The 22,043-nt window shown below is 40.3% G+C and overlaps 1 protein-coding gene across 1 annotated transcript in view; it reads left to right on the top strand.

Moving 5' to 3' along the window:
• Positions 1-22,043, top strand: part of TANGO6 (transport and golgi organization 6 homolog) — a 189,381-nt gene that overhangs the window by 127,722 nt on the left and 39,616 nt on the right. The window contains exon 16 of the mRNA XM_029925765.1: positions 16,391-16,542. Coding sequence (XP_029781625.1) covers positions 16,391-16,542 — 152 coding nt within the window. The remainder of the gene's footprint in view (positions 1-16,390; positions 16,543-22,043) is intronic.

Genomic DNA, 22,043 nt, shown 5'->3' with positions numbered 1-22,043 from the left:
CCCATTTCTTCACTGGATTATTCGTTTTTTGGGTGTGGAGTTTGGTGAGTTCCTTGTAGATTTTGGATACTAGCTCTTTATCTAATATGTCATTTGCAACTATCTTTTCCTATTCTGTCAGTTGCCTATTAGTGTTTTTTTTTTTTATTGTTTCCTCTGCAGTACAGAAGCTTTTTATCTTCATGAGGTCCCAATAGTTCATGTTTGTTTTTGATTCCCTTGCCTTTGGGGATATGTCGAGTAGGAAATTGCTGTGATTGAGGTCAAGGAGGCTGTTTCCTGCTTTCTCCTCTAGGGTTTTTATGGTTTCCGGTCTCACATTCAGGTCCTTCATCCATTTTGAGTTTATTTTTGTGTATGGTGTAAGAAAATGGTCTAGTTTCATACTTTTGCATATTGCTGTCCAGTTCTCCCAGCACCACCTGTTAAAGAGGCTGTCTTTTTTCCATTGCATGCTCTTTCCTGCTTTGTCAAAGATTAATTGGCCATACATTTGTGGGCCCAGTTCTGGGTTCTCTTTTCTATTCCATTGGTCTATGTGTCTGTTTTTGTGCCAATACCATACTGTCTTGATGATGACAACTTTGTAGTAGAGGCTAAAGTCTGGGATTGTGATGCCTCCCGTTTTGGTTTTCTTCTTCAATATTACTTTGGCTATTCGGGTTTTTTTGTAGTTCCATATAAATTTGAGAATAGTTTGTTCTAGCCTTGAGAAGAATGCTGATGCAATTTTGATGGGGATTGCATTGAATGTGTAGATTGCTTTGGGTAATAATGACATTTTCACAATATTTATTCTTCCGATTTATGAGCACAGAATGTCTTTCCATTTCTTGGTGTCTTCTTCAATTTATTTCCTAAGCTTTCTATAGTTTTCATCATACAGGTCTTTTACATCTTTGGTTAGGTTTATTCCTAGGCATTTTATGAGTTTTCATGCAATTGTGAATGGGAATAGTTTCTTGATTTCTCTTTCTATTGCTTCATTGTTGGTGTATAAAAATGCAACCGGTTTCTGTACATTGATTTTGTACCCTGCGACTTTTTTGAATTCATCTGTCAGTTCTAGAAGGTTTCTGGTGGAATCGATCTGGTATTCCATGCAGAGTATCATGTCATCTGCGAAAAGTGAAAATTTGACTTCTTCTTTGTGGATTCTGATGCCTTTTATTTCCTTTTGTTGTCTGATTGCTGATGCTAGGACTTCCAGCCTTATGTTAAACAGTGGTGAGAGTGGACACCCCTGTCATGTTCCTGATCCTGGGGGAAATCTCTCAATTTTTCCCCATTGAGGATGATATTAACTGTGGGCTTTTCATAAATGCTTTTTATGATGTTTAAGTAAGTTCCTTCTATTCCAACTTTCTCGAGGGCTTTTATTAAGAAAGGATGCTGTGTTTTGTCACGTGCTTTTTCTGCATCTATCTACAGGATCATATGGTTTTTGTCTTTTCTTTTGTTAACGTGATGTAAAACATTGATGGATGTGAGAATATTGAACCAGTCCTGTAACCTAGGAATGAATCCCACTTGATCATGATGGATAGTTCTTTTTATATGCTGTTGAATTCCATTTGCTAGTATCTTGTTGAGTATTTTTGCATCTGTATTCATTAACGATATTGGCCTGTAGTTCTGTTTTTTTTGTTGGGTCTCTGGTTTGGGAGTCAAAGTGATGCTGGCTTCGTAGAATGAGTTCGGAAATTTTCCTTCTATGTCTGTTTTTTGGAATCGCTTGGGAAGGATGGGTGTTAATTCTGCTTTAAATGTCTGGTAGACTTCCCCTGGGAAGCCATCCAGGCCTGGGCTTTTATTCGTTGGGAGATTTTTGATAACTGATTTCGATTTCTTCACTGGTTATGGGTCTGTTCAGATTTTCTATCTCTTCCTGTTTAAATTTTGGTAGTGCATGTGTGTTTAGGAATTTGTCCATTTCTTCTAGATTGTCCAGTTTGTTGGCATATAGTTTTTCATAGTAATATCTGATGATTGCTTGTATTTCTGAGGAATCATTTGTAATAGATTCGTTTTCATTCATGATTTTGTCTCTTTGGGTGTTCTCTCTTTTCTTTCTGAGGAGCCTGGCTAGAGGTTTATCAGTTTTGTTTATTTTTTCAAAAAACCAACTCTTGGTTTTTTGATCTGTTCCGTTGTGTTTTTGGATTGTATATTGTTTATTTCTGCCTCAATCTTTATTTCTCTTTTTCTGCTGGGTTTGGGGTGTTCTTGCTGCTCCCCTTCTAGTTTCCTTAGGTGCTCTGTTAGATTTTGAATTTGTGCTTTTTCTAGTTTGTTGAAATAGGCCTGGATTGCAATATACTTTCCTCTTAGGACTGCCTTTGCTGCATCCCAGAGAGTCTGGGTTGTTGTACTTTCGTTTTCATTTGTTTCTGTATATTTTTTAATTTATTCTCTAATTGCCTGATTGGCCCAATCATTCTTTAGGAGGGTGGTTTTTAACCTTCACATTTTTGGAGGTTTTCCAGACTTTTTCCTGTGATTGATTTCAAGTTTCATAGCATTGTGATCTGAAAGTGCATGGTATAACCTCAATTCGTTTTTATTTATAGAGGGCTGTTTTATGACCCAGTATGTGATCAATCTTGGAGAATGTGCCACGCACACTCAAGAAGAAAGTGAATTCTCTAGCTTCAGGATGTAGAGTTCTAAATGTATTAATTCTGTCTGTTCCAATGTGCTGTTCAGGTCCATTGTTTCTTTAGTGATTTTCTGTCTGGGTGACCTATCCATTGCTGTAAGTGGAATATTAAAATCTCCTGCAATAAGCACATTCTTATCAATAAGATTGTTTCTGTTTGTGATTAGTTGTTTTATGTATTTGGGTGCTTCCAAATTCAGCACATAGATGTTTATAATTGTTAGCTCTTCCAGATGGAGAGACTGTATAATTATTATATAATGTCCTTCTTCAGCTTTTGTTACTGCCTTTACATCAAAGTCTGGTTTGTCCTATATAAGTATGACTACTCCAGCTTTCTTTTGACTTCCAGTCACATGGTAGATATTTCTCCATCCCCTAACTTTCAATCTGAAGGTGTCTTCAGGTCTAAGGTAAGTCTCTTGTAGACAGCAAATAGATGGATTTTGGCTTTTTATCCATTCTGCTACCCTGTGTCATTTGATTGGAGCATTCAGTCCATTGACATTCAGGGTTATTACTGAAAAATGTGGGTTTAGATTCATTGTGTTCTCTGTAGAGTTCATGTTTATAGCGATATCTTTGGCACCTTATATTCCATGCTACATTTCCCTCATAGAGTACCTCTTAGGATTTCTTATAGGGCTGGTTTAGTGGTGATGAATTCTCTCAATTTTTGTTTATTTGGGAAAACCTTTATCTCCTATTTTGAATGACAGGCTCACTGGATAAAGGATTCTTGGTTGCATATTTTCCCTGTTCATCACATTGAAGATTTCCTGCCATTCCTTCCTGGCCTGCCAAGTTTCAGTAGATAGGTCTGTGACCATTCTGATACGTTTCCCTTTGTATGTTAGGGCCCTTTTATCCCTAGCTGCTTTCAGAATTCTCTCTTTATTTTTATATTTTGCCAGTTTTACTATGATATGTCATGCCAAAGGTCTATTCACATTATGTCTTAGGGGAGTTCTGTGTGCCTCTTGAACTTCAGTATCTTTTTCCTTCCCCAGATTGGGGAAGTTCTCAGCTATAATTTGATCAAGCATCCCTTCAGGACCTTTTTCTCTTTCTTCTTCTTCAGGAACTCGTATGATATGGATATTGTTCCATTTGATTGTATCACTTAGGTCTCGGATTCTCCTTTCCTGCTCCTGTATCAATTTCTCTCTTTGTCTCAGCTTCCTTTTTTGCTATAACTGTGTCTTCTAATTTACCTATTTTCCTTTCTCCTCTTCAATCTGTGCAGTGGCCACCTCCGTTTTATTATGCACCTCATTTATAGACTCTTTTAACTCATCACAGCTATTTTGAAGGTCCCTAGTCTTTGTATCAATATCTTCTCTGATGACGTCCATGTTTTTTTCAAGTCCAGTGATTAATTTTATGATAGTTGTTCTAAATTCTTGTTCAGTTATGTTGCTCGTGTCTGTTTTGAGTAGTTTTGTGGCTGTGATTTCTTCCTGGAATTTCTTTAGAGGAGAGTTCTTTCATTGCATCATTTTGTCTAGCTTTCTGTCACTTGTCAGTTTTAAAAGCTCATTCTGCTCTGTGCACCTGTTAGTATTACCCTATTAAAGGAGGCTCATTGACTCTCCAGGACCTGTTGTTTCAGGAAGTGTTCTTTTAATCATGTCTCTCAGTTTCTCTTGTTATACCTCTGATTATTTTATTTCCCCACTCGGTGATATTTGGGACTCTCCACCATGTATACTTTGGCTTGTCTTGAGGTAGCTCTGAAAAGGAAAACAGACAGACAAACACACAGAAAACAATAGCCTGCAAACACACAGAAAAATCAACAAGCAAACCAAAAGGGGAAAGAAAAGAACAACAGGAAAGAAAGGAAAGGAAATGAAAAAAAAAAGAAGAGGGGGGAGAAACAGCCAAAGATAAAGGACAGTCTGAGAGCCTAACTTCTTCCCAGGGGAGAGATAAGAATGAGATAAGGAAAAATGTATCTGGATGGCAAGAGTTGACCTAATCACAGCAGTGCATAAATGTTGGTCTTTCCCAGACTCCGGTGGGGGGTGGGGGGGGGAGAAGGTACATATAGGATGTCTGTGTCTCTCCAACCTGGGCCAAGGTCTCTCCCTCTCCAGAGACCAGTCTATGAGCGTTTTCAGCTCTCTTTCTCTTCCTCTCAGCTCTCCACCGCTCTTCATGGCCGTTCCACACGGGGCCCTCCATGGCCCTGTGCCGCCTCTGCACACACAGCCCTCTGCGGCTTTGGGCCACCTTTCTGGGTGCTCTCTCTCCCGGCTCCACTTTGGGCCGGCGCCCCCTCCCCTCAGAGCCTCCGGTCCTCATTCACACTCGCTCAGGCACCCACGAGGCTGTCATCTATAAGGAGTGTGTGCGCCCCCCATTCCTGCAGACCAGACTGTTGTGGCTTTAGACTTTCTCAGTTTGATAGTCGTGGGTGGCGGAGATTACAGAACTCCCTACTCCTCCATCTTGGCTCCTCCCTTCTTTTTTAATTTTTTAAGTTATTTATTTTGAGAGAGCGAAAGAGAGAACGGGGAAGGGACGGGGGGGGGCAGGGAGAGGGAGAGAGAGAGAATCCCAAGAAGGGTTCACACTGTCAGCATAGAGCCCAAGGTGGTGTCAAAGTCATAAACCATTGAAATCATGACTTGAGCCAAAATCAAGAGTCCGATGCATGACTGAGCTACTGAGCTCCCCTGCACGTGTATGTTTCTAGCAGCTTAATTCATAATTGCCAAGACCTGGAAGCAACCAAGATGCCCTGCAGTAGGTGAATGGATAAATAGATTGTGATAGATCCAAACCAGAGAATTTTCAGCATGTAGAAGAAATGAGCTATCAAGCGATGAAAAGACATAGAGAAACCTTAAAAACCTATTTCTAAGGGACATCTGGGTGGCTCAGTTGGTTAAGCGCTGAACTTCAGCTCAGGCCTTAATCTCATGGTCTGTGGGTTTGAGCCCCACATTGGGCTCTGCCCTGGTGTTATGGAGCCTGCTTGGGATTCTCTCTCTGCCCTTTCCCCACTTGCTCTCTTTCAAAATAAATAAATAAACTTTTTAAATCTTTTTTTTAATGTTTTATTTTATTTTTGATACAGGGAGAGACAGAGCATGGGAGGGGGAGGGGCAGAGAGAGAAAGAGACACAGAACCAGAAGCAGGCTCCAGGCTCTGAGCTAGCTGTCAGCACAGAGCCTGACACGGGGCTTGAACCCACGAACGTGAGATCTGACCTGAGCCAAAGTCGGAGGCTTAGCCGACTGAGCCACCCAGGCGCCCCAATAAATAAACTTTTTAAAAAAGCCTATTACTGAGTGAAAGAAGCCACTCTGAAAAGCTTACATACCATAGGATATTGTTGGAACAATATGACATTCTGGAAAACTGTGGAGACAGTAAGATCAGTAGTTGCCAGGAGTTAGCCAAAAGGGAGAGATGAGTAGGCAGAGCGTAGGATTGTTAGGTCACTGAAACTGTTCCGTGTGATGCTGTAGTGCTGGATACGCACGCTTTACATTTGCCCGCCGCGCGATGTACACGCCTGAGTGACCCTTAGTGTAAACTGTGGGCTTTGGCTGATAATGGTCTGTTGATGTAAGCTCATCAGTTGCAACAAACATAGGGCCCTGGTGCAGGATGTTGTTAGTGGGGGAGTCAGGGAAAGAGAGCGGAAGGAGGTATGTGGGAACTCTGTGCTTTCTGCCTAATTTTGCTGTGAACCTAAAACTGCTCTAAAGAAGAAAATCTATTATAAAAAAAAAAAAAAAGCATTATCAGGGTTGCCTGGCTGGCTCACTTGGTAGAGCATGTGACTCTTGAGCTCAGGGTCGTGAGTTCAAGCCCCATGTTGGGTGTGGAGCTTACTTTAAAAAAAAGGGGGCATTATCAGTTTTCCATTGTTCAAATCCTTACCTTCATGCCCTGTGTGGTTTGATGTTGGGTATTTCAGATCATAATCACCTTTTAGTGCATCCTTTGTTACAATCACCTAGTGTAGCTGCTGTTTTCTGAATATGCCATCCATTTTAGTTGCTCCCCCCCCCCCCACCTTGCCTCCATGACTCTGCAGAGTTAGTTCCATCTACCTGGAGTGCTCTTCCTATGGTATCTGTGAAAATCCTCACCTCCTTCAAGATTCGAGTTGGATGCCACCTCCCCTATGAAGAGAGACTGAACTCCACCCACCCTGTTGCTCTTGGGCCACTTGGTAACCATAGTTGCCTACAAATAAGAACAAAGTCTCCTTCAGGTCTCAGTCTCTTGTGCCCCGGGGAGTCCCACGCACGTTGCAGTACCTATTAAATGTTTTCATTAAATTGGCCAGTTGGAAGAGCGTTCTTCAAACTGAAGTCTGGAGATTAAATTCTGATAGATTTCAGGGGTCTGTGAATTCTCGAAAAGGTTTTTTTTAACGTTGCATTTTCATTTTAATGATAATTCTAAATCCCCTGGATCCACATAATAATCAAGCAGCACTGCACAATTTCAGTGCCCACATTTGTGTTTGGGAAACATCAGACTAAAGCATTCCTCGGAATGTGTATAAACTTCTGATTACAGAGGAGTGCTGGCTGTAGGTGTTCATTCGATCTTTGAAAAATATAATTGGTTTTACTCAGCAATACCTTTACCAGCAGGCTAGGGTATTTCTTACTTACTTCCTGTTGGTAAATTGAATAGAATACTTAGGAATGGATTTATCTGTCTTCATTTCTGTGCCTTGAAAAAAATGTTTTTAATTAAAAGAAAAGGAGAGAAGGGAGAGTAGAAAGAAGGAATAAAGGAGTCACCAGACATTAAAAAAAAAAAAAAAAAAAAGGAGCTTTTGGAGGATTTGGCCAAGGGTGGCATTTTTTTTTCCCTTTCACTTTTAGGACCTGTTTCAGTTAACTAGGCGAGCAGTTGAGCCCTTCAAATCAGCAGGTCCCCTGGCTCCAAAAATGAGTGTGTGAATTCATGTGTGATCGCACCTTTCCACCATGTGAGCGTCTCTGGCTGGCGCCATCTCAGCTTTTCCATGCAAGGAGACGGGATCTGAGAAATCAATCTATCCATCTAGACTTCAAGTACCATTGACAAGCTTGACAAAACAATAGCCAAATTATGGAAAGAGTCTAAATGTTCATCAATGGATGAATGGATAAAGATGTGGTTTATATATACAATGGAATACTACCTGGCAATGAGAAGGAATGAAATCATGCCATTTGCAGCAATGTGGATGGAACTGGAAAGTACTATGCTGAGTGAAGTAAGTCAGTCAGAGGACAGATATCATGTGTTTTCACTCATATGTGATCTTGAGAAACTTATCAGAAGACCATGGGGGAAGGGGAGGGGAAAAAATAGTTACAAACAGCGGGAGGGAGGCAAACCACAAGAGGGTTTTAAATACAGAGAATGAACTGAGGGTGGATGCAGGGGGTGGGCGAGAGGGAAAAATGAGTGATGGGCATTGAGGAGGGCACTTGTTGAGATGAGCACTGGGTGTTGTATGTGAGCCAATTTGACAATAAATTATATTCAAAGAAAGAAAGAAAAGCTTGATAAAAATCTAAATCCAGTGGCTCAGTTGGTTAAGCGTCTGAGCCTTGACTTCGTCTCAGGTCATGATCTCATGGCTATGGGTTCAAGCCCCGGGTCAGGCTCTGCACTGACAAGAGGAACCTGCTTGGGATTCTCTCTCTCTCCCTCTCTCTGTCCCTCCCCCCTCTCAAAGTAAATAAACAAAATTTTTGAAAAAATATCTTTGAAATCGTAATTTATTAAGGGTCTTCTTTTATATAGATAATAATTGGTATGAGTAAGTCATAGGAAGGTAAAAAAGCTTTTCAGCTCTTTTCACTATGCATTTGATTTTTCACCTTTCAAAGCAACTCACTTTCGTTAAGTTTGCTCAAACAAATCTAGATCCTTCACTGGTTTCCTTGAACACACAGCTGTGTGCATGTCAGGAAGGCTGATTATTGCTGACTTCCTGAAAAGAACACGGAGATGCAAATAGCCAGGTGTTGTCATCATCATTGCACAAAGTAGAAGTCATCAGAGCTGAGCTAAGGTATACCTCTCTGACTCACATCTACTCGAGTAAGTTTGTAAAAGTGAGCTTGGATTTACCATCTTTATTTGCCTGAAGCTGCTCACAAATGCAGGAGGAAAAGATGATGGTCTCTCTAACTTCAGTTCTTGTGGGTATTTCTTAGTCTAAATATTGTAGTTCATGGTATTCTCTGAATATGGGTGGGGAGGTGGGAAATTCAGAAATCAGTACTTTTTTTAAAAAATAAAAGCTATATAATATACAGATTTTTAAGGAAACAACAGGATGGTAATGAATGTTGGCTCTTGTCGGGGCAAGTATGTGCTGTCTTAAAGACAAAAGGTGCCTTAGGATTTTGGAATCTTCAAATAAATTTTAACTGAAGCAACAAGCACATCTCATCTGGATAGAGAAAAATACAAAAAAAAAAAAAAAAAAAGAAAAAAAATCCTTAACCTAACCCCTCCTGTATGGGATAATTGAGGTTTTGTTGCTTAGTCAGAAACTAAGCAATAGGAGCAGGTATCCCAGAGCCTAGGATTTAAGTTTATAATGAAATGGGTTAGTCAATGGTTGGGAAATAGACTCAGCATATAAACCCTTCACATGAACTACTACTTTAAATAGTTACCTGTTGTTTAAATAGGTTGGCTTATGCGTAAAGATGACTTACCTCTTTTGAAAAGCCGTATATATATATGTGCTAATATTATGAGTCATGCTGTGTACTAGGCTTTTGTCCCAATTAAAATTGCAGTTAGAAGAAAGAAAATTGGGGGGTTCAGTAATTTTTCTTTTGTTATAAACTTGATTTTGAACTCTTTAAACAACATATACTATCTTAAGTTCCTTTGTTTTGGGAAATGTAACTTTCTTGGCTTTGTATTGATAGACATCAAGCTGACATAGAATTGCTCTATAATTTTATTTGTTTACTTTTGTTTTTAAAGTTTGTTTTTTTGTTTTGTGTTGTTGTTGTTGTTTTGGTTTTTTGTGTGTGTTTTAGTAATCCCTGCATGCAGAATGGGGCTTGCATGACCCCAAGATCAAAAGTTTCATGCTCTTCCAACGTAGCCAGCCAGGCACCCCAAAGTGCTCTACAATTTTAAAGAACATTCCATCTTTTGTATTATATGTTAGAATGCTTTTGACTGCAGATAATAGAAATTCCCAACTCAGCTGGCTTAAGCAGTAAGGAATGAATCATTTGCACATAACAAAAAGTCCAGGAGTGGTTAATTTTTTGGCTTCGTGATATCATTCAAGACCCAGATTCTTTTCATCTTCCTGCTTTGCCAACTTCAGCTTTTGGCTTCATCCTGTAGTCCCTCATGGTTTCATGTTGGCTTCAGTAACTGTAAGGTGTCATATTATCATAGCCAGAGGCAAAATGTCTTCCAGCAGATTTTCCTTCATGCCTCATTGTCCAGACTAGGTCACATGCCCATCTATAAACCAATTAACATACAGGGATGTGTCCGCCATGATTCACTTAGACCAATCAAAGACCTTAGTCTGAATCACATGGGTGGTGGTTGGGGCAAGGGGGAAGGTAGATACTTGAACAGAATTAGAGTACTGTTTGCAAGGGAAAATGGGAGAATGCCAGTGCGATGTGCATAACAAATGTAACTTGGGATCCCTAAAGCTCAAATTAAGTAACTTTCATGTAAGATATTGAAATTCTCTGCCCGTGTCAAAATGTACCCCTGGAAGCTATATTCTCTGACTACATGCATTCATTTTTGTTCTGCATAGAAGCCTAGTCAGGACTGACCCCCAGCCTGGACACTAGGATCCAACACAGTCTTGAAACTAGCCACATGGCATGGTACATGCTAGGAGGAGGGAAGATTAGTCAGAAGCAAGCAGCGGCTCCCAGGAAATGGGGGCAGAGACATAAATCCACAAAGAACACCAGGATTGAGCAAGGATGTGACAAGTGTCGGGGTCTGTGAGTTCAGGTTGCAGAGCACATGGTGGCCGGGCACTTTGAGAACTGCAGAGTGGATACAGCGTTCCAGCTCTTCTAGCCGCACCTGTGGAAGAGAAGGTAGCCTGTGGGGCCGGGGCTGCTCACTGGGTACAAGGAAGGGCTCTTGGGATGCTCACCTTCCTGCTGACTCCTCTGGGCTCTTAGGTGCACTTGGGGATGGGATTGCTGGAGCAGGCGGTTAAATGGATGCTCATTTTGAAAGTAGTAATGAAACTCAGGCAGGAAATTTATGTAAATGGAAAGTTAAATTGTGGTTTGTTAATATAATGGTATGTCCTGGACTTTTATGATGGGTCAGGATAAGAAACAGCTGAATGATATCTACAGTGAATATCAAACTTCTTTTGGCCATTTGCTCTTCACTTTCTCCCCAAAGTCTTCACAATTTGTTCCTTCAGGTCTTCTCCTCTGACAGCTTTCCCCTGAGCCCTCACCCCTGGCTCTCCGTGTCCTCCACACACATACACAACTTCCTTATTTTTTCCTCACAGCCATTTCTGCCGCAGGAAAATGTGTTTACTGTTTATTGACTTGCTCCCTCACTGGAAGTAGGATTCATGAAGATGGGACTTTTACTTTCTTTTTCATGTTTTGTTACCTCCAGACTGAGAATGTACTTGGAGTGTTATAGGTACTCATTTAAGATTTGTTGGATGAGGGGCATCTGGCTGGCATAGTCGGTAGAACATGTGACTCTTGACCTTGGGGGTGGGAGTTCAAGCCCCACGTTGTGTGTACATTATTAAAATTTCTTTAAAACTTAAAAGATTGGATGGATGAATGAATGTGACACCTCTTGATGTTCTTCCTAAAATTTTTCTCTGTTAACAAATTGATGTTACTCTTTTTAATGGGATAATAAGAATTATGGTTTTTCTGTTTCCTTTTATGTCTTAGTCACCAGGAATTGATAAGCTACATTCTGGGTTCATTTGCAATAACGGTCCTTAGCTTGGGATATTTGCACTCCTCACTTACTGTAGAGCTTTTAAAAATACTTCATCAGTGACACACAGTTTCCATGTTACTTATGTTACCTCAAATCCTATATGGAAATAAACAAGGATTGGACAATAATAAATGCACAGACTGACTGAAAAGTAACAGGATAAGTCAAAAAGAACATCAGGCTTTTGAGTCTGGATGAATAAGAATACTGGAGCTATTATTAATAGAAATAGGAACCAGATCAAAACATTATTCATAAAAGTATCCTTCTCTGTCACATTGTTGGGCACATCTCACTCCATGGGTGCTTGGTCGTTTCCCTCCCTCTTCCCCATTAGGCTTTGAATGCCATGAGGGAATTTCTTGTTTATGATTGGTTCCCCAGGCCTAGTATAGTGCCTAGCACATATTACCTTTTCTTTACCAGTCATTTTTCACTTTAAATCCCTACATTAGTAAACATTCACTAGTCTGTCATCTGCTCTTACCTTTTTAGCTTGCAATTTCCCCTCCTTATGAATTTCCAAACTTCTTTCCTTTCCCTGTGCCTTCCTTCCCAACAAGGAAACTTCATTCCTTTAACAGCACCAGTCTCCCTCCAGGGATAATGAATGTGCACTTCTTCCGTTTCCAGAATCTCATTCCCTTGATGACTACACTAAAGGTGACTCATCAACTCATAGATTCTTACAACTGAAAGGGACCCAAGAGACATCTTGTCTAATTGGCTTTCTCTGGTTGGTCCAGAGAGGTGAACCAAATTGCCCAAAGTCACACTGCTAGTTGGTAGCAGGGCCAAAACTAGAATGCACATCTCTTAACTCTGGATCTATATCTCACACTACAGAATGAGCAAGTTCCTTCCTAAAACCAGAAAGGAAAAGTACTACAGCAAAAGTAGAAATATAGGTTTTCCTCTTAGTTGGAAACCTCTGAAATACAGTCAGTATGCCAATGGGAGTTAAGTGTCAAACTACCTAACTTTGATCTTGGGTGTATTTGCTCTATGGACAAGTTATTTAAATCTTCTCTTTTAGTATATCCTTTCTATCATTTTCCTGTACATTTGTATATTTCATGTGCATATTTAAATCTGTAAGTTTGGTTTGCTAACAGTGAGAGAAGTTGCATCTGTGCATTTTTATATACACAAATGAAATGATTCTGGTTCTATTAGTTCCTTTTGCTTTAATAGTGTCTTAAAGGGCCTTTCTATATTAGTGCATATAAATAATTCTGTCATTTCTTTTTAATGACTGCATAGTATTCCATGATTTATATGTTTTTTTTAACCATTTCTACATTGATTAATGTTTAATTCTCATTTTTCACTGTTACAATTCTGTAGTAAAGTCTTTATGCAGATACCCTTGTGCATAAATGTGACTCCCTCTTCAGGATTGATATTCAGAAATGCAAATACTAGGCCTAAGAGTAGGCACAGAGTCCCCTCTATTCTGAAAACAGGCTAAGGCTGAGTTACTGCCAACTCAATTTCTGTGGTGCGCAGTCATGTTGACTGGGCAGGGTGAGTCTTTTGACTGCCTGTAGTTATTAGGAACTGGGAGCCTTTTAGAAAAATTTCTCTTTCATCTTTATCTCATACTGTATGAAAAATACATTGTGTTCCTGATCTTGAGGGAAAATGAAATCAAAACAGACTGTCTCCTCCTCCTCCCTCCAAGTGGCTGAGGTTAGAGAAATCAGGGTCTCCACACAACCTCTGCTTCACTCTGCGACAACTTTCACCACAGCGCTCTAATCGTTGGTACTTACCTGTTTGCACCCACCTCCTAAACTCTGGGGTTCCGAACCGGTAAAGTTTATGTCCATGTTTTTTATCCCTAGAGCTTAGCATGATACCTAGCACATAATTTTGTTTGGTTGAATAAATTAATGAACTAGATTTGACATTAGCATTTGTTGAGTACTTCATACATACAAAGATTACCGAGAACTGATAGAAAGGAAGTTCTGCCTTCATGGAATGTAGTCTAATAGGAAAGATAGATGCTGAAAACCTCTAGGAATCCCGGCATTAGTGACACATGTGATTTAGTTCAAAGAGCTGTGGAACTTCCCACGAGGGCTAATTAAGGCTGACTGAAGAAGTTTTCACTAAGGAAGTAACATTTGAGGTGAGCCTGATAAAAGTTGTTGGGTTTTTTTTAATGATTTATCATTTTGGTGATTAAGAATAGGTGACTTTAAGCAATGCTTTGGAAACCATTTTGTCATCTTCTAGATAGGTGTCATGTAGCCTTAGGACTACAAAAAGGCTAAAGGTGGAGTGTTATACTTGGGTTCTAGAACTAGAGCCTCAGAACCTAGATCAAGCCAAAACAGCTTTAGCTCTTGGTATACTTACAAAGAAGTTGTTTCCATATATAAAATGTCAATTCCGAATGTCTTAGCATGCTATTTCTCTTCTTTTGAAATAAAACAAAAACTTCTCTTGACACCCCCCCCCCACCTTGACCAGCTGCCACCCCATTTCCTTGATCTGCTTTGCTGAAAAACTGAAGTGATCTTTTGTCTCCAGTTCTACCATATTGTCTTAAACCCACTTCTAGGAACAGCATCTGGAACCTAGAAATGGACCCACAAGTATATAGCCAACTAATCTTCAACAAAGCAGGAAAGACTGACTATCCAATAGAAAAAAGACTGTCTCGTCAATAAATGGTGCTGGGAGAACCAGACAGCAGAAGAATGAAATTGGACCACATTCTTACACCATACACAAAAATAAATTCAAAATTGATAAAAGACCTAAATGTGAGACAGGAAACCATCAAAACCCTATAGAAAAAAACTGGTAGCAACTTCTTTGACCTCAGCCATCGCAACTCCTTGTTAGATATGTCTCTGGAGGCAAGGGGAATAAAAGCAAAAATGAACTATTGGGACCTCATCGAGATAAAAAGTTTCTGCACAGGGGTGCCTGGATGGCTCAGTCAGTTAAGCATTTGGCTCTTGGTTTTGGCTCAGGTCATGATCTCATGGTTTGTGAATTTGAGCCCACGTTGGGCTCTGTGCTGACAGTGTAAAGCCTGCTTCGATTCTCTCTCTCCCAATATTTCTGCATGTCTCCAACTTTCTCTCTCTCTCTCTCTCTATTTCAAATAAACTTAAAAAAAAGCTTTATGGGGGCGCCTGGGTGGCTCAGTCGGTTGGGCCTCCGGATTCGGCTCAGGTCAGATCTCACGTTCGTGGGTTCGAGCCCCGCGTCAGGCTCTGTGCTGACAGCTAGCTCAGAGCCTGAAGCCTGCTTCCGGTTCTGTGTCTCCTTCTCTCTCTGCCCCTTCCCCTCTCATGCTCTGTCTCTCTCTGTATCAAAAATAAAAAAAAAAAACAACATTAAAAATTAAAAAAAAAAAAGCTTTATGTACTGCAAAGGAAACAATCAACAAAACTAAAAGGTAACTGATGGAATGGGAGAAGATATTTGCAAATGATATATTGGATAAAGAACTTCTCAAACTCAACACCCCAAAAACAAATAATCCAGTGTAGAAATGGGCAAAAGACATGAATAGACACTTCTCCAAAGAAGACATCAGATGGCTAACAGACAGATGAAAAAATGCTCAACATCACTCATGATCAGAGAAATACAACTTAAAACCACAATGAGATACCACCTCACACCTGTCAGAATGGCTAACATTAACAACTGAGGCAACAGCAAATGTTGGCGAGGATGTGGAGAAAGAGGAACTCTCTTGCACTGCTGGTGGGAATGCAAACTGGTGCAGCCACTATGGAAACAGTATGGAGGTTTCTCAAAAAATTAAAAATAGAAATACCCTATGACCCAGCAATTCTACTATAGGTATTAACCCAAAGGATACAAAAATGCTGATTTGAAGGGGTACATGCACCCCAATGTTTACAACAGTGCTATAAACAATAGCCAGTTATGGAAAGAGCCCATCTGTCCATCCAATGATGAGTAGATAAAGAGGTGATACAATGAAATATTACTTGGTGATCAAGAGAATGAAATCTTGGGGCACCTGGGTGGCTCATTCAGTTGAGTGTCTCTTTCTGCCCCACCCCTGCTCATAGCATCTCTCTCAAAAGTGTATAAATATTTTTTAAAAAGAATGAAATCTTGCCATTTGCCATATGTGGATGGAACTAGAGTGTATTATGCTAAGTGAAATAAGTCAAAGAAAGACAAATACATGATTTCATTCATATGTGGAATTTAAGAAACAACAGTTGAACATAAGGGAAGGGAAGGAAAAATAAGATAAAAACAGAGAGGGAGGCAAATCATAAGAGACTCTTAAATAAAGAGAATAAAATGGGGTGAGCTAAATGGGTGATGAGCATTAAGAAGGGCACTTTGTGGGATGAACACTGGGTGATCTACATAAGTGATGGACTGCCGGGTTCTTCTCCTGAAGCCAGTATTACACTGTGTGTTAACTAACTTGAATTTAAATAAATTAACTTAAAAAAAAAACCCACTTCTGTTGTGCTCTTACCCCTACCAGTCCATCAAAACTGGTCTCATCAGGGTCAACAGTGACGTCATTGTTACTCATTCTAATGTCAAATTATTATTAATGGTCTAATTACTAATTTTCTTCCAACATGACATTAAATATTCTTCCAGTGCATGGTCTCTAATGGTTGGTTATGCAAGTACTTTGAAACGTATAAAACACCATACAATATACCATGATAGTATCCTTATTCCTTAAGAACCTGAACATTTGTTTTTAAAGATTTCGATTTTTTTTTCTATAGGGGACATGGTCTCAAAGTACAGAGAGCCTTTGATCCACACATTCCTGAGGGGAGCCAGGGATCCAGACTGTGCTCACAGGGCCAGCAGCTTATCTAACCTTGGAGAAGTGTGCCAGAGGCTGGACTTCCTGCTGGGCTCTGTGGTGCAAGAGGTACTGCATGTTCATTGTTTTTCTAATGGTTGCTTTTGGTTGGCCCTGTGATATAGCTTGGGATTGAGAGTCAGATCTCTGGTTTTTTTCCAGATCAGGTAAATCATTGAACTTTCCTCAGCCTTACTAGTCTTATATGTATATTGGAAGTTATAGCGTAAGAATTTTGTATCGCAAGTGACAAGAAGTCACCTTAGCTTATGTATTTAAATAGGTTTGAAGGGTGCCTGGGTGGGTCAGTCAGTTAAGCGTCTGACTATTGGTTTCTGCTCAGGTCATGATCTCATGGTTCATGGGTTCCAGCCCCACATCAGGCTCTGCATTAACTGCTTGGGATTCTCTCTCTCTTTCAAAATAAATAAACTTAAAAAAAAGAAGTGAATGTTACTTAAAAAGAAAAAGGATTGATTATAACGATTCCTAGATAGCTACCAGAGTTGTAGAAACCTTTAAGAAAAGCAGACGGAACTCTACCCTGGTTCTCCGGGGCATCTGTGAGCTCATCTCTGTTCACAGAGAAATCCCAGGCATATATTCTCATTGGCCCTCTTTGGTCAGAGGTGCCCTGTATTCAAGAGGATGAGGTTATTACCAGAAACGACTAATTAAGTTCCATATTTTGTTTACCACTTTACACCCAGTACCTGGTACATCGTAGGTCAAGGATGAATGGGCAGCCATGTAGGATGGTGGCCCTGGACCCTCCTCCTGGTTTCAGAGTTTCTGAATTAATGAAATGTGCATCTTGCTGTTGACCTCTACGAACATCTTCCTCTAGTTGCCTAAATTTAATCTTTGCCCCCATGTTTATTTGGAACTCGATATATTAATATACATCTTGACTTCCTACTAAGTGCTAGGCACTCTGTTATTTGAAGATAATGCTGGACAGAAAAAGATTAGTTAACATGTATCCAGGGGTCTTTTTATTACCAATGCACCTGACTGTCCTAAATCTTTATTTAGAAGAAGATGACTTGTAAATTATAAATATATAAAGTTTAAAAAGTATATATTACCTTTTTATTTATGAGACACCATCTCTCTCATATAGAGCACATAACTTCACTAGAACAAAAACTTCCAAAACTGTAATACTGGCTTCTTTCTTCAGACCATGTTGAACAATAAATCTTAAGAAGTTCCTAATGAGAAGGAACTTTCTTTGATGTCGTGATTGTGTCTTCTCAGTAAGCAGAGAAATACACGTGTGGATGTACGCATACACTTGAATTTATGGCATTTCCTGGTTCCTGAGCTTTATAGGCTTTATTTTATTGATAGGAAAGGCTGCTTGTGCTCTTAAATTCCAATTTAGGATTTTTTTTTTTCCAACTTAAGATTTTTTAAAGAGTTATACATCAGTCACTTCCTCTCCTTTAACTCTTCCATGAGGGCCATACCTCTATGCCCAACTTCTTATATATTTTTAATTTTTTTAAGTTTTTATTTGAATTCCAATTAGATAACATAGTATAATATTCATTTCAGGTGTAGAATTTAGCAATTTGACGCTTACATACAACACCCGAAGCTCATCACAAGTGCCTTCCTTAATCCCTGCCACCCATCTATGTGTCTTTTTTTTTTAAAACTTAGACTAATGATTACTACCAACTTAAAACCTTAGAGTGCTCTACTATCTGTGAACCATTAGATTCCTCATCTTCGGTTGTTTTGGATGTCACTCATCCAAAGAACAAGTCTCGGGTCGGCTTTAGCTCAAGCGGTTACTTCGCGTCTGGTTGTTCAAAGAACAAATCTCTTGTCCTTTAGTATATGGACTTGTAACACAACAGAAGGCATTTGCAGGTCTATTTTGATTATATTGTCTGAAGATTTCAGCCTATTATAACTTCTCTGGCTCAAATAGGAAAGCAGTTCCTACATTTTTTCCTGTTTATTTGGTATCTTCATATGACTCAACCCAAACCAAGCCATAAGCTGTGATATGAACCAAACCCAAACATTATTATTTTTACTTACAGCTTTATTGAGATGGAAGTCACATAGCATATAAGTCACCTACTTAAAGGATACAATTCAATGGCATTTAGTGTATTTGCAGAGTTATGCAAGCATCACAAAATTTTTTAAAACATAGCTGTGAATGGAATAGAAATTTACCCTGGATCTCCAAGTGGTTCAGCTCAGGTTTGACATGTTCTCCTACATTTTCTAAAACCAGCGACCCCAAACAGTACCTGAACATCATGGTCTTCTCTGAACCAGAAAACTGAGACCATGTTTCTTTTTGAGTCCCTAGACTCTTCTTCCCTTTTTCTCTCTTAAGGAAACAGTAGCGTGCTAGCAGCATATGAAGTCCTATCAGAGTGTTAGAGACTAAGTTCTTGGTTGGTTGTTTAGAAAAACTGAGCTAAAGCAGGTTTTTATATCTCTCTGGAGACCCACCTGACCTGTTGAAAGAGAATGACATTTCCAAGTGCACTGGGGACGGGAATCAGTGAGGGCTTAGCTCCTCCACCTACTTATCTGAATTCATTTGAACACACACGACTTAGACTCTGAACTTAGTGTCTGACTTAGAAAATGGGATTACAGGGGTGCCTGGGTGGCTCAGTCGGTTGAACGGCCGGCTTCAGCTCAGGTCATGATCTCACGGTTGTGGGTTCAAGCCCCACGTCAGGCTCTGTGCTGACAGCTAGCTCAGAGCCTGGAGCTTGCTTCAGATTCTGTGTCTCCCTCTCTCTCTGACCCTCCCCTGCTCGCACTGTCTCTCTCTGTCTCTCAAAAATAAATAAAAGACATAAAAAAAAATTTTTTTTTAATGGGATTACAGGGGCACCTGGCTGGCTCAGTCAGTAGAGAATGCAACTCTTGATCTCAGGGTCATGAGTTCAAGCTCCATGTTGGGGACAGAGATTACTAAAAAATGGGGGAATTAAAATGCCTACAATGAAGGATTGTTACAAGGATCTAGAGATCATGGATATGTGGAAAAGAAGAAAAAGCACAGGAGAATAAGGGTGGCCAGCATTGCAGTGTAGGTGGAAGGGAGGTTGCGATGTTAAATAGGGTATCTGAAGTGAAGCTCACTGAGAAGGTGACATTTGAGTAAAGATTTTGCTTGAGTTTGTGTTTGTTTGTTTTTTGTTATTGTTTTTGTTTTGTACTGAGATTTGTCTTTAAGGAGCATTTTGGTGATTTGAAGGAGGCTGTTGATGACAGTCATGAGCATGGCAGCAAGGAAATGAGAACAGGGGCAACCAGCATCATTCAGATGTTACCAGTTGGACTTTTACCGAACACCTGCAATGTGCCAGGCCCTTCGTTAGGGGCCAAGGTTACGAAACCCTACAAGATACCACCTTGCCTTCTAGGCATGGGTAACCTGGTAGAAGACGCAGACATCAATAACCATAATCGTAGCCTTTCATGATAAGTGCTGGAGGAGCATATTTTAGGACCCCCTCAGTCAGGTTTGAGTGTTGACAAAGATGTGCTAGAGGAAGAGATGCTTGGATCTGAATCTTTAGAACAAGCAGAAATTGGGTAGTCCAAGAAGGCACTTCAGCAGAAAGAATAGCTGTGCAAAGGCACTGTGGTGTGGGACAGCCTAGCATATTTGCAAAACTGTAGGAAGATCCTAAAGGCTAGAGGGAAGGAATGGGGATGGGAGGTTAGTTGGTGGCAGAACTAAGGCAAGAGAGGCAGGCAGGGGCTACCTCATAATGGGTCTTTTAGCTTTTTACAACTTCCTGGCTCGTAGCAAGAATCTAGGATTGCTTATTAAGCCTTCAGAAATGAAGTGTGAATGGGTAGTATGTTGTTCACTTACCGTAAGTGCTAACACAAAAGAGAGTCCTTACAATCTGTGTGAGGAGCCACTGCTGTGACCAGCCCCTTGTCCAGGGGTCCTGCCCCACTTCTCAAGATCCAGGCTTCCTGAAACACCAATCCCAGGTGTGTTCATGATCACTAACAAATTGTGAGCATGACAAGGGGAGAACCCATCTTCATTTACCTTTGCATACCCCCTAGCACCCATTACAATGCTTGACATGCAGTGTTTATTGATTAATACTGAATGAAAAGGAAGGTAAGGCATATTTGGGAAGACTGGTTCCTACATGTTTTAAAAATAGTAACAACTTCCTCTCTCTTTCTTTCTCTTGAAATAAATAATTTTTTTAATCTTTAAAAAAGCAGGGGGCGGGGGGAGTTGCCTGGGTGGCTCAGTCAGTTAAGCATCTGACTTGGTTTTGGCTTAGGCCATGATCTCATGGCTCATGAGATCTGAACCACATGGGACTCTGTACTGATGGCTCAGAGCCTAATTGAGATTCTCTTTCTCCCCCTCTCTCTCCCTCCCTCTCTCTTTCTCTCTCTCAAAGTAAGTAAAATTTTTTAATGCTTATGTATTTGAGAGAGAGAAGAAGAAGAAAGAGCTTGAAAGCAGGGGAGGGACAGAGAGAGACTGAGAGAGAGAGAATCCCAAGCAGGCTCTGAGCTGTCAGCACAAAGCCCAACACAGGGCTCAATCCTACAAACTCTGAGATCACAGTCTGAGCCAAAATCAAGAGTTAGACACCCAACTGACTGAGCTACCCAGGCACCCCAAAATAAATAATTTTTTTAATCTTAAAAATAGTAATAATAGCAAGCACTTAATATTTTTCTGAGTACCTACATGTATCAACTGACCCAGTACTCACAAAGGAAACTAAGGCACAGAGAAATTAAACAAGTTGCCAAGGTCATGCAGATAGGAAGTGGAGGGCTAGGATTTGAATGTAGGCAGACAGTTCCAGAATCCATGCTCTTAACCAAACTCTATATCGTCTCCCAATAAATGTTTTCAGTTCACTTATAAGATTTCTTCTGTGGAAAAAAAAAAAAGATTGCATTTGTGCTTAAAAAGGAAGAGAATTGCCGTACAAGTAGAGCTACTGACAGGAAGGGTCATGTAGCTCCATCTTAATAGCACTTGCTTTTGGCAATGAAACTTCAGAAGGCAATCTATTCCCTCTGATTTGAAAAACCAGGTGTTTCCATCCCACATAATTTCTGTCTCTTTTTAGATGTTCCCTTCTTATGTAGCGTCCCACGCTGGCCATGTCATCAGTGCCAAACCAGCTGCCTTGGGTGGACTACAAGTGTGGACATGATTGGACACCTGACAGCCTTAGTATCTTGGCCACTGCGCCCTCCCATAGTCAGGCCGCTCTTGTCCATTCTCATGGGGAAAGGGGGATATTGGGCATGGTTCTGAAGTAGTTCCTCATTTATTTGTTGATACTTTCAACAGATGTTTATTGAGCACTGACTCTATGCCATTTATAGGGACTGCAACCAAACTGTGCTAGATGGTGGGGATCCAGCTGTGAACACAACAAAGTTCCTTTTTTTTTATGTGGCTGATGTTCTAGAAAGGGGAGGTGGGTAACGAATCAGTAAGGAAGTAAACAAATAAATACTGTGTTAGATGGAGTAAGTGCTAAGGAAATGAATCTAGTAAGGGAAGGGGCACAAGGGAACTT

This window comes from Suricata suricatta, chromosome 16 (genome assembly GCF_006229205.1).
Source record: "Suricata suricatta isolate VVHF042 chromosome 16, meerkat_22Aug2017_6uvM2_HiC, whole genome shotgun sequence".
Taxonomy (NCBI): Eukaryota; Metazoa; Chordata; class Mammalia; order Carnivora; family Herpestidae; genus Suricata; species Suricata suricatta.
Note: the sequence above shows the minus strand (reverse complement) of the source record. Positions and strands in the feature narration are given on the sequence as shown.